The 14,140-nt window shown below is 41.0% G+C and overlaps 3 protein-coding genes across 5 annotated transcripts in view; 1 reads left to right on the top strand and 2 right to left on the bottom strand.

Moving 5' to 3' along the window:
• Nucleotides 1–2,496, top strand: part of LOC121177825 (sodium-driven chloride bicarbonate exchanger-like) — a 28,742-nt gene extending 26,246 nt beyond the window's left edge. For 2 of the 3 annotated variants that reach the window (XM_041032178.1, XM_041032177.1), the window contains exon 26: nt 570–2,496. In XM_041032178.1, the coding sequence (XP_040888112.1) occupies nt 570–648 (79 nt within the window). In that variant the 3' untranslated portion in view covers nt 649–2,496. Of the gene's footprint in view, nt 1–78; nt 117–569 lie in introns of all 3 variants that reach the window. The other variant, XM_041032179.1, reaches the window with a different exon arrangement.
• Nucleotides 2,497–3,490: 994 nt separating this feature from the next.
• Nucleotides 3,491–5,035, bottom strand: LOC121178249 (glucagon-1-like). Its single transcript, XM_041032810.1, has 5 exons — nt 4,985–5,035; nt 4,764–4,871; nt 4,349–4,521; nt 4,131–4,247; nt 3,491–3,638 (listed from the first exon to the last, which is right to left on the bottom strand). The coding sequence occupies exons 2-5, from the start codon at nt 4,860–4,862 to the stop codon at nt 3,491–3,493; spliced, it is 537 nt and encodes a 178-aa protein (XP_040888744.1). The 5' UTR covers nt 4,863–4,871; nt 4,985–5,035.
• Nucleotides 5,036–5,804: 769 nt separating this feature from the next.
• On the bottom strand, nt 5,805–13,295 carry LOC121178213 (dipeptidyl peptidase 4-like). The gene is made up of 26 exons (XM_041032778.1): nt 13,055–13,295; nt 12,849–12,936; nt 12,271–12,369; nt 11,822–11,913; nt 11,555–11,629; nt 11,396–11,448; nt 11,107–11,179; nt 10,778–10,898; nt 10,508–10,662; nt 10,266–10,363; nt 10,034–10,163; nt 9,626–9,664; nt 9,106–9,204; nt 8,942–9,012; nt 8,659–8,712; nt 8,433–8,545; nt 8,286–8,333; nt 8,100–8,198; nt 7,929–7,998; nt 7,636–7,830; nt 7,338–7,392; nt 7,107–7,206; nt 6,963–7,021; nt 6,786–6,858; nt 6,574–6,647; nt 5,805–6,457 (listed from the first exon to the last, which is right to left on the bottom strand). Exons 1-26 carry the CDS (start codon nt 13,055–13,057, stop codon nt 6,365–6,367), a joined length of 2,229 nt encoding a protein of 742 aa, XP_040888712.1. The 5' UTR covers nt 13,058–13,295; the 3' UTR covers nt 5,805–6,364.
• Between the last annotated feature and the right edge of the window lie 845 nt (nt 13,296–14,140).

The raw sequence follows: 14,140 nt of genomic DNA, 5'->3' as shown, positions 1-14,140 counted from the left end.
GCCCTCGCGCATTTCCCACAGAGTTAGACTAACATAGTGTCTCCTGCCTGCTTCTCTCATTCCACTCCACCCCCTAAGCTCCCCTTCCTAACCTCTCAGAAGCTGATATCCCAAAGGTAAGTGGTTCCCAGCCCCTGCCTGCACGGAGCGTCTCGTCCTGTGTGTTTTTACCGCCGACGGCTGCATGACAGAAAGCGGTTATTAGGTTATGACTGAGATTGGTCGATAAAAAGTGAGATGAATCGGTAATAAATGTTGGTGGATTGACCAACGCAGCATGGCCTGGGTGTGCATGTGACTTCAAGGGCACATTTTACAATGTCAGTTGCAGCATGTTGTAAAAGTTGTAAAATGAATAGCACTACATGTCTCGCACAAGTCACCCTATTGTATATTTCAATGTCGGAAGACATTGAAGTGCTAAAGCAGACTGTTGTTAAGCTTTGTGAGATGTATTTGCATGCTGTTTGAGTTGGATTGATTGATATTCGATATTCGACGCTGGCTAGTTTTAAAATTTTTTTTTTTTTTTTTAATATTTTCTTTGGTGGGGTCTGTTTTCGGTGCAGTTGTCCCGGCGGCGGCGGCGAAAAGCGACACAAGCGGCGGAGGCATGAGAAGAGCTTGGACAGGGAGACGAGTTTGTGATGACACATACTGGCGGTGCCACTGTGCTGTCAATCAATCGATCAAAAAAACAAAACAAAAAAAAAAAAAAAAAAAAAAAAAAATCAATACCGTGCCACACTCAACCACCTTTGTACTGTGCTACACTGTGTTTTTTTTGTCATGTAAGTCTGTGTGCAAGTTGTGTAAAACAAAGAAAAAAAATTTGTTAGAAGCGGCGACGACTCGAGGAGCCGACACACATTTGTGTTCTTTTTCTATGTATATCAACGTTTGGTGATACCAGCAGCAGAAGGAAGCCAGAATTATATGACACTCACAGCAACTGCTGTGTCCATGGGCCAATTACATTACAAATTTTAAACGATTTTTAAATCAACTTTATTTGTATTTTGTATGTTTTTTATATTTTTCCAACAACAAAAGTTGTCCTTTTAAAAGCCTGCCACAGCAAAACCGCCACAAGCGTGTGTGGGTTTTGTGTGCAGTATTTAATGTCGCTATTGACTGAATGCACCTCACAATAGGAAAACTAAAGAGTAGATATTTGCCAATACTAATCTATTTCAGTGGTATCTCAAAGAGTTGGCTATATAGCGAATCTAGTTAGAGTTTTTTGAAAGTATTAAATATACATTTTATATATTCTGTATATCTCAGTGTTTTTGTGACGGTGACAGCTCATATCAGTCCACAGTCTCCTCCATTGCTGTTTTACATATGAATGTCTCTCCTCCAGTAAAGCGTTTCCTCAGCCAGTTAAAGGACATGTCGGACGTTTTGGGACGCGTGCTTCTTGACTTTCTTTCCGAGAGTTCGGTGAGAAGATTGGCGCCACTCTCATGCACCGGACTTAGCATTAGCTTAGTGATTTAACACTTTATATCTCTTTTGTTTTATCTGCACAGAACCCTGAAAGTGCAAAAACAACACCACCCTGTGGTTTTATGATTTCTCAGCTTCTTGGCATAGGTCCATATTTGCAGCACAGACACAAGAGACGTATAAATCCTCTCATCTGACTCTTGGAAAGAAAGCAAATAAACTTCTTTTGTCAGCGCGTCATGCTGTTTGTTTGAGGACAGTATTTTTGGGGGGTAGCAGCTTATGGGAAAATGACATTTGCAAGCGAGCATGGCAGCATAGTTTGGGGACTTTCAGTATCTCTTGCTACTTGGCCTTGGCTTTTTAAAAAAAAAAATAAATAATTGAACTCAGATTTGCAAATGCTGAACTTAGGGTGACTGTACAGAAAGCTCTACGTTTTCCACCCACATACTCTTTGTCAACTTGTCAGTAAGTGTCATCCATGGACATGTGATGTCCTCTCCAAATGACCCTCAATGTGTTAGCATCTGAAGCTAATTGTTATTTGTTTTGTTTTTTTTTTAAAGAAGAAAAAAAAAAAACCACCTGCATGACGGTGAAACAGACTTGACTGTCTCGCTGCAGGACCACGCTTACTTCTAGAGATGCAATAATACCTTTTTTTCTGGGAAGGGCAACATGTAATAAACGGTAAAGAGTCTTAACAATGTATAATACATAGTATATTTTATTCATGTAAAATGTTACTAATATATTACTAACATGAAGTCAGTGTTGAAGGCAGGATTTTGTTGTAGATGTTCTTTTCCCATTGTCTAATTGATGGTTCTTAGTTGACTAGAGAAACTAATAATGGGTCAAAATTATATCAATATCAAACGTTTTGACCACTTCTGTGTGGAATTCTGCCTTAAATTCGGTAGTGATAGCTGTACACTTTCTGTTTAATAATTTAAGTCACCTGTATAGAAAACTATTAGTTCAGATCTGTTGTTCAATTGTGATTTGTTTCATGAGAATGAGAGAGAGAGAGAGAGAATGAATGAGAGCATAAATAAAGATATTAAACAATGATGTGATGCTTTATTAATCCCCGTCCTAACAGAGGTCAGAGGTCAGCACCTCACCTTTTATTATTGCCCCGAAATTATTGTGTGCAACTCTCTGCTCACTTGCTTTCTTCTTCTTCACCTTTGATCTCAGGAGCTCCATGCCTTTGGCCCAATGGGAGATAGAGAGCAGAGAACACCCCCTCACCCCACCCTTCGCCCTAAGGATGCACCTGTATCTCTGACCCTTGATGCTGGTGCTGATGCTTAGAGAGAGAGAGAGAGAGAGGGAGAGACAGGGACCAAGACCACAATCCAGGTCAGGAGTAGTTAGAGGAATGTGTTAAGACTGTTGAACTTCTTGTAGAGTTCTGTAATTCGGGGCCTTATTTCTGAAATTTAAAGCCTGCTCCTCCTCAGAAACCAGATTTCCCGGGGGCCTTGAATCCACATTAGATCACCAAATATGTCACACCACGGATGCAACAAACACGCGATGAAAATCTTTATTTTGCAGAAACAGATTTGATAATGTACAATGAAAACCAACTACACTACATGTTGTTTATTTTTTTCTATTTGCCCACCTGAGATTTCACTTTTTTGTGTTCTTGTTTTCACTTTAAAAATATAGAAAATAATTTAAATTTGTAGAAAAATTTTTTTCGTTTTCTTCTTCCTGGTGCACTGTGAACACTATGGAAGAGTCGTAGTTTTTGTATCTTTGCATCACATACAGTAATGAAGTTTAAAAAAAAAAGACTTACAAATTTAAATATGGTGTTGATATATTAACATGCAAAGCAGTATGGCTTTCTATTCCTCCCGTATATGGCCTTGTGTGTAGCTCAGAGAGCCGTTCCTTACGGAGTCTCTCATTGGTCCCCTTGTCTTTTCTTACTGCAAAAAAGAAAGAACATCACAGTCACACCTGGTCTGATGAGTAAAAACAGACCTCTAGCATTTGTCAGGTGAGTCGTGTGACTTTACCTTTCCCCTGAGGGCTTGGAGGTCATGACCCAGAGTAAATATTCCTTCGCAGCCATGGAGTCGAGCACCTTGTTCACATCGCTGGTGAAGCTTCCATCTACATGCCTCCTGCTGAACGTTTCACCCCACCTGTCCTTTTCAGATCTGAGTGTGTATACACAGGCATACAATATCAACACTGCCCTGTAAGGGTCAGTAACCCCACAGTGTGGAAACCTCAGGGCTTTAAAAAAAAAAAAAAAAAAAAAAAAAAAATTTGTGATCACATCAGACGTCGCGCTGCTCTGATTGTTTCCCGTGATTTTTTTTTTTTTTTTCTCGCACGTTCCCCGTGTCCAAAAAAAATAATCATCTCACGCAATCATCACACGTGTGAAACACATCAATCAACACAGCAAAACAAGTTCAGGTGATTTATTTCATCACGACCACAAGAAACAAAGTAAAGGAAGGAGGAAAAAAAAAATAAAAAGGTGAAGTGGCACAAGAAGCAGTTGATTAGCTCTTTCCCTCTGAATCAACATCTCTCTCTCTGTCTTTCTCGTCACGGTGGAATCAGACACAGGCAGGCTGTTAGGCTTTTTGGTACTGAAGAAGGAGGAGGAGGAGGAGGAGAAGGAAGGAGGGACAGCCTACTCTCTTCTGACTTGTCCAGACTTGAGCCTGGCAACAAAGTCTTTGATTGCCTGGTCCTTGAGGTAGGAGCTCACGTCGCTGGTGAAGGTCCCGTCTGCATGGCGCTTTTCTGCAGCCCTGAAAACACCACAGTGACACTCAGTCACGACAACAACGTTAAAGATGAAAGCTTTTTAAAGGTACACCTCTGGTGTGAAAATATATTCAGCGCCTTCCACACTGACCCGCTCCTCTTGTTGTTCATCAGCCACCGAACAAAGTCCTGCGCCTTCCTGTCCTCCAGATATTTGCTGTAGTCGTTGGAGAAAGTTCCCTCCGAGTGCCTCTTCATGTTCGACAGCTCCCTCGGCTCGTCCCCTAACGTGCCATCTGCCTCGAAACTAAAGAACGAGGGAGGGGGACGCAGTTTGATCATGACAAACACTTTGAGCTTCAAAACCCTTTTTTTACTACAAATAGCTACACAGACATATTTTCTATCCCCTGCAACAACCAAGAAGAAAAAGTCAAGTTGTGCCTGCGGTCTGATCACAGATGATTTGGCTTCTGATAAATTTCTTAGTAGAGTCTGTTACTTTACTAAAAGCACCACAGAACCACAGAAACACAGCCACTTCAGATGTGATCTCTGTACCTTGAGCTGTCGTCCGCCTCTTGCAGAGGAACCTGCCAGCTGCTCTGAACTAAGCCGAGGACCAGGAGGATGCCAGCCAGGGAGTGGATGCTTTTCATGGTGATAGCCTACACCACAGGACAGCACATAGGAACACATTTAGTTTAAAAAACAAAGGGCATATTGGATCAGAAAGCTGAAGATAAGCGGTTTAACTTTTGCAGCAAAATATACAGCTCACCGTTTCTTCTTTCCGTCCACAGACCTGTGCAGGTAGTTCCTCTGATAGTTGCTGGTGTCTGTTTCTAACAGTCCTCTCTGACTATGTGCTCTTTATATACCGTGAGAGGTGGAGGTGAAGGACGAGTCTGTTCACTCTGCCAGGTTCACCTGTTACTCTCGACCCATTAGACACGGGGGGCGGGGGGGGGGGCCCGGCGCATCGGCCGAAACGAACGACCAGAGCATTTGCTCAGAAAAGGAAAGGTGCCATTCAAGCGTGATGCCAGCTGGTACTTAGGTGTTAAAATCAAACAACCGCATTTCATCCTGTTAAACAGAAAGTAAGGGCGATGCTTTAATGTGCTACCGTGTCATCAGCGATACGTGTGCTGTCATATCTGCCAGATGAATCAGCCTCTGTAGATTCTTTCCCATCAAATTTCATTTTTTTTTTTTTTTGCATCAGTTGGCAGTTATCTCTGTTTTACAAGGGGCCCATTGTCCAACAAAGATTTGATGCTCGACAAAAATAAACGTTCACATGCCCTATTTATAGCTTATATGGCTCTCACATGGAGTCCCGTATGTTTTATTTGCTGAAAAACCCGAACCCAGCCCTTTCATTTTCCTGGAATCTGCCTTCAAGCAAGACCTTATTAAATGCCAAAAATCCTGAAAAGTCAGGGGGTCTTGAGTTATTCCAGTTCATCCTGAGGGGAGTGTGAATGTGTGTGGCGTGCTGAGATCTATTCACTATTCACTCAAAACACTCAAGTCATTATGGATTCATCCTCAGGGCCCCAGTGAGTATCTGCTGTTGTCTTCCCGTAACTTGATCCTTTTTTTTTTTTTTTTTTTTTTAATATATTAAAATATTTTGGACAAATTCCGGTAAGGTTTTAGGACAACACAGCGCTGAGTCGGCTCTGCTCAGGGTATAATTTTGCTGTGCGATCCAACTGACTGTTAAATACACAGACCCCTTAAGAATCCATTTATTTATGAAATAAAGCCTCTCATATAATTTCTAGGCAAAGACATATTTCAAACAGAAAGAGTTTACATTGTTCTTTATTATTTTAGAAAGAAAAAAAAATGACATTAAATAGTCTACAGTCTCCCAAATTTAGTAAAAGTGTATAAAATCACTAAGTGCATCGTTTAATACAGTACTATAAAAGCCCTCAGATGCAGTTTCACTCATCAGCCTTCACAGTATTTTATCTGTGCTCTTCCTGCTTTTTGACTTTGACATGATGACTTTGTACTTTTCAGCTTCCTGCTCAAAATGAGTTTTTTTTTACTTTAACTTTTTTCCTCGACATCTGGAATTTTTTTTTTTTAATTTACAAGAGATATTAAAAGAAAAAAAAAAAAGATGTTGATGATCCAGTGGATTTCAAGCAAAGCACCTCCGCAGGAAGTGACTCATGTGGGTGTAGACGTGTTGATAGGCCGAGCCGCCGAGCCCGTGATCCTTGTCCGTGTACCACTGAAAGAAGAAAATATTTTTTCATATGATTGAACAATTTTTTTTTATACACTTGACAGAGTGAGTCTTGAAATGTAATTTTCCACGTTCCAGTGATTCCACTTTGGTTTTCTCACCATTGCTTCAAAGTCCACCTGCTCCTCCACCAGAGCCTCTGAGATCTCAGCCGCCTGCTGGAAATGAACGTTGTCTAGAAAAACACAACAAACATGATGAAGAGATTAACCCGAACCACGGGCCCTGACTATCCACTGCAAACTTCAACCAAACCATTTCAAAGCCAAAGCGTCATGGGATAAATACCAATCCAAGATCCTGTGTAACTCACCATCAGCTGTTCCATGCACCAGAAGATACTGCACTGAATGGAAATTCGAGGCCCTGGCAGTTACTGTAGAGTTCTGCACACAGTCAGATTTGTGTTTAACACAACTAATAATGACCATCAGATACAAGAGCAGGGAGTTCTGTGGATTATCAGCGTATCACTGAGTGGGAAACTTACAATGTAGGCGTCAAGATTCTGTGACGGCTCCATCATGTAACGCTCCGTGTAGATGGAATCTAAAACAAACCCACACATAGTTGTAGATATTACGTGTCATTTACAGTGAAAGGACTAGGTCTGGAAAAGTCGGAGACAAAATACCATAATATTCCCATTTGGAAACCGGAGCCACAGCCATCCCACATTTGAAAACTCCACTGCCGGCTCCCAGGGCCATTGACGTTACGTATCCTCCGTAAGACTGTGGACGATAAAGGGCTCATTACTGCAGTCTCTCGTCTCTCTGTAAAGATGGAGCTGACTGACAGGAAGGTGAAACATTAACTGACTTTTAGAGCCATTTATTGCCTCATGAACTATGAAACGACTTACCCAGCCCCAAATAGCAACTCTGTCTTTGTCAATGAAGCCCATTTTGATGAATTCCCTAAAAATCAATACAAACAAAAAAATAAAGATAATTATTTAGATGATCTTAGGAAATGGCAAGGATTGGATTTAATCAGCAAAGTGCTTGTGATCATTGTTATCACTTAGTGATACTAACTAACCAATAAGTTGGTTAAGACCTGACTTAACAAGTAAAATCCAGTTTGAACAAGCTTTCCTTGGTGAGCGTGAAGCTGTTTGTTCGAGACGCACTGACTTGTCTAAACCTCTCTTTCCTTACTTGGCTGCTGTTATCTGATCTTCCACCTCATAGGTTCCCAGACGTTTGTAGATTTCATGCATTAACTTGTCGCCCTGGTAACCGCTTCCTCTTCCATCAAAGCTGGCTACGATGATTTTCTCCGTGCTGGCCAGGTAAGTGGACCAGCTCACCCTGTAGATGAAGTCTGCTTTCTGACTGCAGGGACCTGCGTACCTGAATGTTTGGGCAGATTCAGTTTCAGTTTACAGCCCTCATTTGAAAAAGACTGGACATTTTTATTTTATTCCCGTTTTAATTTGGTAAATTCTTACACATCTATCAGCAAAGGGTACTTCTTGGATTTATCAAAGCCTGGAGGCAAAAACATCTGGAACCAGAGATCTGTCAGAAACACAAACATCCAGAGAATTTTTCTGTTTTAAAATACTAGTAGAAGAAGTACTTGTATTGTTTATTTAGTAAAATTAAAATGAATTACTTACTGTATCCGCCAAGTGTGATGCTGTCACGGTACATGGTGGGCATGTGGATGTTAGATATAAGGTTGCTAAATGCTTTATTGTCCTCCAAAGGTTTCAGCTCTATGAAAATTAAAAAAAAAATCTCATTAGAATAAATGTTTTCTGCTCCATTCGATCTAAGATTCAGTCCGAAATTTTACATTTTACCTTTATTATTCGTGTTATTCATGAGAGAATGGAAAGGAACGCCCGGACCTTTGAATGCACATTACATTAGTATTATTTTTATATAAATACACAGACAGTATTATGCTGCAAGAGCCAGAGGGTGAAAAACAGGCAGGTAGAACTAACCACTGCAGCTCATTCGGTAGAAGGAGGCATTGTGGCTGAAGTAAGCTGAGTTATATTGACATTCTTCCCCGTGTAACGCACAAGTCAGGCACGTGGTCGCTTCTTTGGTCCACCTGAAATGCACAAACACATGCGCAGACACACACACAGTGTAAGTGTGAAGAAATACTTAAAAATTTAAAATTATGTCTATGAATAATAAGCAAAAATACAGTAATGTTCTTACTTGTAAACGTTCCTTCCTCCTGGTTTGCCTCCCTCCTGGTTACTTGAATAATATCTGTAGAGTAATAAGTGATGGGAAAGTGTATAACATTATCAATTAGCGACATGGCACCTTTTACTCTTTTATGTAGTGTAGCATCATAAATCTGCAATAAAGTACTGGAAAGTTATTTGAATGGATTTAATGGGGAATTTCAAAAGTCCAAGGTTACACACACACACAAAAAAAACCCCAAAACAAACAAACAAAAGAAACGCTGATACAACAGATTATTCCAACTTACACACTATCTGCAGTGACTTTCAGGATGTCAACGACTTCCCATTCTCCAGATGTGACTGGTGTAGCTGTTCCCTACATGAATCAGGCAGAAAATAATGTGTGTGTATTTTATTTTGCAAGGCTTAAGGTAGCAAGTGAAACACTGAAGTAAATCAGGCCACCCACCCCAACGACATGATGGATGTGCTTGTACCCTTTGGAGTCACTCATCAGCAGGTAATAACTGTTCTTGTCTGCAGCAAAAACAGGTTCTGGTGGAGAGAACTAGGAAGAACAAGAACATTGGACAGAGGACATTGGTTCCTAATCTTTCCAAAAAGTCTTTCCAAAAATGAGGTCAAAAATACGAGGTTTGAGTTTTCCGAAAAAAGGCTCCGTAATTTCCCCAAACAACTGGAAATCAATTTTACTCAGACAGAAGGAATGAGTACAGTTTTTTGGGGACTATTTTCATCGGCGGATTCATTCTCATTCGGTGTTTTAGACAGTGTTTCTGGCAGCAGGACAGTGTAGGTGTGTTGTTTTGAACAGTAATGGAGCTCAGAGGAATCAGATACATCAAGCTCTGATACACACACACACACACACTTGTTAGCAGGATACACTCATTGCTGGTTTTGTTCTTTTCATAAGATTTGTTAATGGTTTTCATCAGACTTATCCTTTAACAGTGTGATGGACATACCCGTCCAATCCAGCCTGTGGTGCTGATCACGTTCAGATCCTGCAAAGAGATAATTGGTGTTTACAGCTGTTACTAAGCCACATCACATTACAGCAGCTTTAGAAGCATAAATATAATGATACGTTTGCAGCCCCTTTATCCAACATGGGAAATTTCCAAGTGGTGAAACAACGTTTGGGAAACATTAGCAGCTGACATGAAGGCAATTTAGACCGAATCAACTAAATACGGGTCTATAAACCCTTACTTTATCCCCTCTGGTAGTAAAACGTGCTGCTGTGTGTAGGTTTTATTGCTTCTACAATGGCTTGTGTACTCACCAAGATGCTGCTCGTATAGTTTCTCTGTGCAATATGTCATTCTAATGCAATAATAACAATCATACTTGTTCGTAAAGTCATGTTTTACCTCAGCAGGATTCCAACTGGATCCACTAAGGCTGTAGATTTGAAGGATGAGCTGGTTTTGTACTCTCTTCAGCCATTGGACAGCAATACGCTCATCTGTCACCCAAGTAACAGAGGCCAAGTAGTGCTCGCTGAGGGCAAGAAAAGAAAGACAGGTATGACAGTGTTTATCTCTCATTTTCTTGGAGGGTGTAGAATAATGAAATCTGCTTCACAGAAAACTGTTCCATTACCTGGAGCTGAAAGAGGCTGGAACAAGCACCTGGGTAATTTTTGTGGTGTTGTCAGTGTCCACAACGAACAGCTTCACGACAGGGTTAGGAGTACCTGGCTGTACCGAGAAAAAGAATGTAAAATACAGCAGATAACAATGCAAGTCTGGACCCAGAGCACACAGCTGACTGACATCCAACAATACAGCCTCTCCAGTGTGAACTTGCTAAAGAATAAACAAGCTCTGGATGAACGTGCCCACCTTTGGGTATGGAATGGAAACAGTGCTGGGGTACTGGTTCTCGCCGTACCAGGAGTACTCTATCGTGTGGACCTCTGTGTCGTTGAACTCAACGTATGCCATGTGCTTCCCTCCAGGTGACCACCAGAGGCCCTGATTGGACGAGAACATCTCCTCTGGAAGGGGTGAGAGAGCGTGCATCACAATTTCATCTGTGTATACTGGGATAATATATACGTGTTGGATGCACATGTTGTATCTTGATACAAATTTTCTTCATGTGCCTCCTACCCTCATACACCCAGTCTGGGATCCCATTTAAAATCTGATTCTCCTCTCCATTGAACGTGACTTGCAGTGTTGGGGCCTCGGGTCTGGTCTTTATATACACATTATTTTTCCAAACAAAAGCCTACAAACACAAACACACACATTCAGAAACATTAAGTTCACAGCCGCCTTTCTTTTCTGAAACCTTTTTTTTTTCTTTCTTTTACTCCAGTCAAGTGTTTGGGGAAGGTTGTGCTCTCCATCGTCTCATTTATCACCCACTTCAAAACAGAGGTGTCACTCAAAGTTATGCACATATAGCACAATTGTTTTTGTCTGTCCAGGCTTACCAGTTTGTTCCCTTGGGGAGCCCAGGCAAAGTACTGGACTTCATCTGGCATGTCAGAGGGTGTGAGGAATTTGCTGAAACAAATTGGGGGAAAAAAAAAAAAAGAAAATATATAAATAAAAATAAAAATACCTCAGGGATTTGAAACAAACTGCGGCCAGCTTTACTTCTTCAGCTGCCGCCAGCCCTAAATCTCTTGCATTACCATTTTATTTAAAAAGAAATACTGCAAATATATTTTTTGTAGGTGTAAAAATAAAGAAATGAAAATTCATAGTTAGGATACTTACTCTAATTCCAGGTCATACAGGGAATATGAAGCTGTAAATGAATGCCTCCACAGCTAATGGCACAAAAACAAAACAAAAAAAAAAACCAAGGGGCTGTGCAATTAGGTTAAATTGTGCATCAGATTCATGTAAATAAAGGTTGTGTGTGTGTGTGTGTACCTTGGAATGGTTGCTCATGAAAGCGACGTATCTGCGGTCAGCAGACAGCTGGTAATCATAAGCGTTTTTTTCATTCTGTGTTGGGGGGGAAAAAGAAAAAGCCACTTTTCACAGACACGTCCTCCAGACCTCACAGACAACACTGCATTTGTTTGGATGGGTATGGTGTTTTACATGCTGACATCATGTGGTTTATGTTGCTTACACAAAAGAAACACAGAGATGCACACGAAAGGAAGTGGGTGAGGGGGGTGGGGATTGACTTACGAACTTGTCCCGGCTCAAGAACTCTGTGGCGTTTCCTGTGAGCACGTTGTGGAGGTAGACCGAGCCTTGGGCCTTATGGAGATACTCATGATCTGTGAGGGAAGAGGAGCAAAAATGAATATATAATATCATGCAAATCTCTGAAGCAATCCTTTCTTTTACTGGATTCCAGCTGATAAACTAAAACACGTTTTGCATCTCTCATTACAACATGTATGGTATAACTAATTCTATGAACACACAGCAATAGACACTGGAATCTAAGTGAATGAGTAACTAGAAGAAAGCGGAAGCCTGCAGCTGATAAATAACAAAGTATCCTCAGTGACACGTTTTACAGTTTAGATGACAGTACACTCGGCTGTCACACCTCCCACCCTTTGCCTCCCATCCTCCTATCACTCATTTGCACGGGTTTAAATATCTGGGGATGAAGAACCGTATCCCACCTGAGATCCACCTCATGCTGTAGGACTTTGGTTTCAGCGAACTGTTGAAAACATCCTCCAGGGTGAAGGATCTTTGATTCTTGTTCCCCCCCTGATCCTCTGAAACACATGTCAGAGGGAAGGTTAGAACACTGGCGCTGGGACTCCAAGGTCAACGGGTTAGAGATATCATATCATACACACACATCATGATGATCATCATAAAAGAAGGTTAAGTGCTGTAAAAGCTGGAGCTGATAGTGACCAGTGGAATATGTCTTACGTCAGTGCCAGTTTGGGAGCAATAATAGAAATTGTCATAGTGTTTGCTAAGTGTGTATGAAGCTATTTAAAGGCACGTGGGTGTGGTTTATGACATAAAATGGAATGAAATAAAAAAAAAAAAAATTAAATCCATTGCTTCATATTTCCTGTCCAGTATTTTGAAGAAGTGCCGTTTAATAACGGTCCAAACGGACCTTGCGTAATGACGCGTGCGTAATGTACTTTCTTTGGGAAGTGTTTAACGGGTGCGTCGGAGCGCAGCGGATGCATTTAACGGCGACAAAGTGAATCATTTCAAAGCGACAAAGACTCACCTTTTAAATATATAGCCGTGGGTACCGCTATCAGAATGACGACGACCGCTGCTCCAAAAACTCCGAGGAGCACCTTGGCGATGGAAACCTGTTCGGGATTGAACACACAAAAGTCAGAAACCTCTCCACAAAGAAAAAAAAAGCATCCCTGTGAAGCATACCCCAACATAACATCGATATGTGAGTATTTACAAACCACCACCGACCATTTCTTCCTGCACTTATGTGATGCGTTAAAAACCAATATCCAATCCAAATCACCACTCCATCGATCCAGTCGGCCACAAGCGCGGAGAACACTAAAGTTATGCGACACTCTGGGGCTTTGCTGTTAAATATTATCTCAAGTGAAGTTTCAAAGGTGGGTCAATAAATGTCCAGCAGAGGAGCGATCGCCAGGTTTCATGCTGCTGCACTGTTTTTTTTGAGGAAGTGTGCGGCTGCTTGTCAGGCTGTTCCTCAAACTGTCCGCTATTCAGAGCAGCTACAAGTCATTCATTCAAACGTGCGTCAAGGCAAATCCGCCAAGACATTTTATATATTAATAAGAACAACTTTCTACTTCTACAAAAGTTGAAGAAGTAGAAAGAAATTAGGATTCTATTTTTTTAGTAAAATGCATCTTTGAAATGCAGGTAATGCAGATAATCAGCTTCTGGTCCTTTTCATGCATTTGCGACTGTTGCAATATATTTTAGCATTTAACATGATCCCATAACAGTCTCCTGAATAGGCACAATGGCTGTTGTTCAGCAAACAACGGCGTGACTGTAGACTCTGAGCCTTGTTAGTATCAGTGCTTCCTTAAGTTGTCTGCTTTCTGTCATATTGACATTAGTAGCAGATTGGCTTTCTCAACATTTCACACTTATCCCTGCCTCAGATAACTGTACATGAGTGCTGTGCATAGGGCTAATAAACTGTAATAAATCCCACACAGAGCATGTTCTGTATTTACATAATCATTATTATCTTCCCTGTTCAAGGTCTGATTCCCAAAAGCAGAGTGAGAACTCTGCCACTGATACTGGGACAGGAATGTGGAAGATTTCTGAGCTGAAAACTTTACCAACAGCTTCACGTGTTTATATGAATTATTTTATTTTATTTTATTTTTATTTTTAATTTTTTGACACAGCAACATGACAGCATCAAGCACACGTCAGAGCAGGACTCTGAAATAAATTTCTATTTTTGTCTATGTTGCCGCAGACTGTGGAAGTTTCCCTCTTTGTGCAGAGTGTTAGTGCTGAGCAGTGGGTAAATGCTAAAAGCCTGTTAAAAGCTTAACA

This window comes from Toxotes jaculatrix, chromosome 24 (assembly GCF_017976425.1).
Source record: "Toxotes jaculatrix isolate fToxJac2 chromosome 24, fToxJac2.pri, whole genome shotgun sequence".
In the NCBI taxonomy this organism is placed as follows: Eukaryota; Metazoa; Chordata; class Actinopteri; family Toxotidae; genus Toxotes; species Toxotes jaculatrix.
This window is presented reverse-complemented; position numbering and strand designations above follow the sequence as displayed.

What these genes read in the sequence shown, in the direction of transcription:
- LOC121178249 (XM_041032810.1), bottom strand. Translation starts at nt 4,862, where the DNA reads ATGAAAAGCATCCACTCCCTGGCTGGCATCCTCCTGGTCCTCGGCTTA. An exon ending in AGGCGGACGACAGCTCAAGG is followed by an intron (nt 4,522 to 4,763) that starts TACAGAGATCAC and finishes CGTCCCCCTCCC; the next exon opens with TCGTTCTTTAGTTTCGAGGC. An exon ending in TCTGGACAAGTCAGAAGAGA is followed by an intron (nt 3,639 to 4,130) that starts GTAGGCTGTCCC and finishes ATACACACTCAG; the next exon opens with ATCTGAAAAGGACAGGTGGG.
- LOC121178213 (XM_041032778.1), bottom strand. An exon ending in CAGCATGAGGTGGATCTCAG is followed by an intron (nt 11,914 to 12,270) that starts GTGGGATACGGT and finishes CTTCCCTCACAG; the next exon opens with ATCATGAGTATCTCCATAAG. An exon ending in GAGTTGCTATTTGGGGCTGG is followed by an intron (nt 7,207 to 7,337) that starts GTAAGTCGTTTC and finishes TATCGTCCACAG; the next exon opens with TCTTACGGAGGATACGTAAC.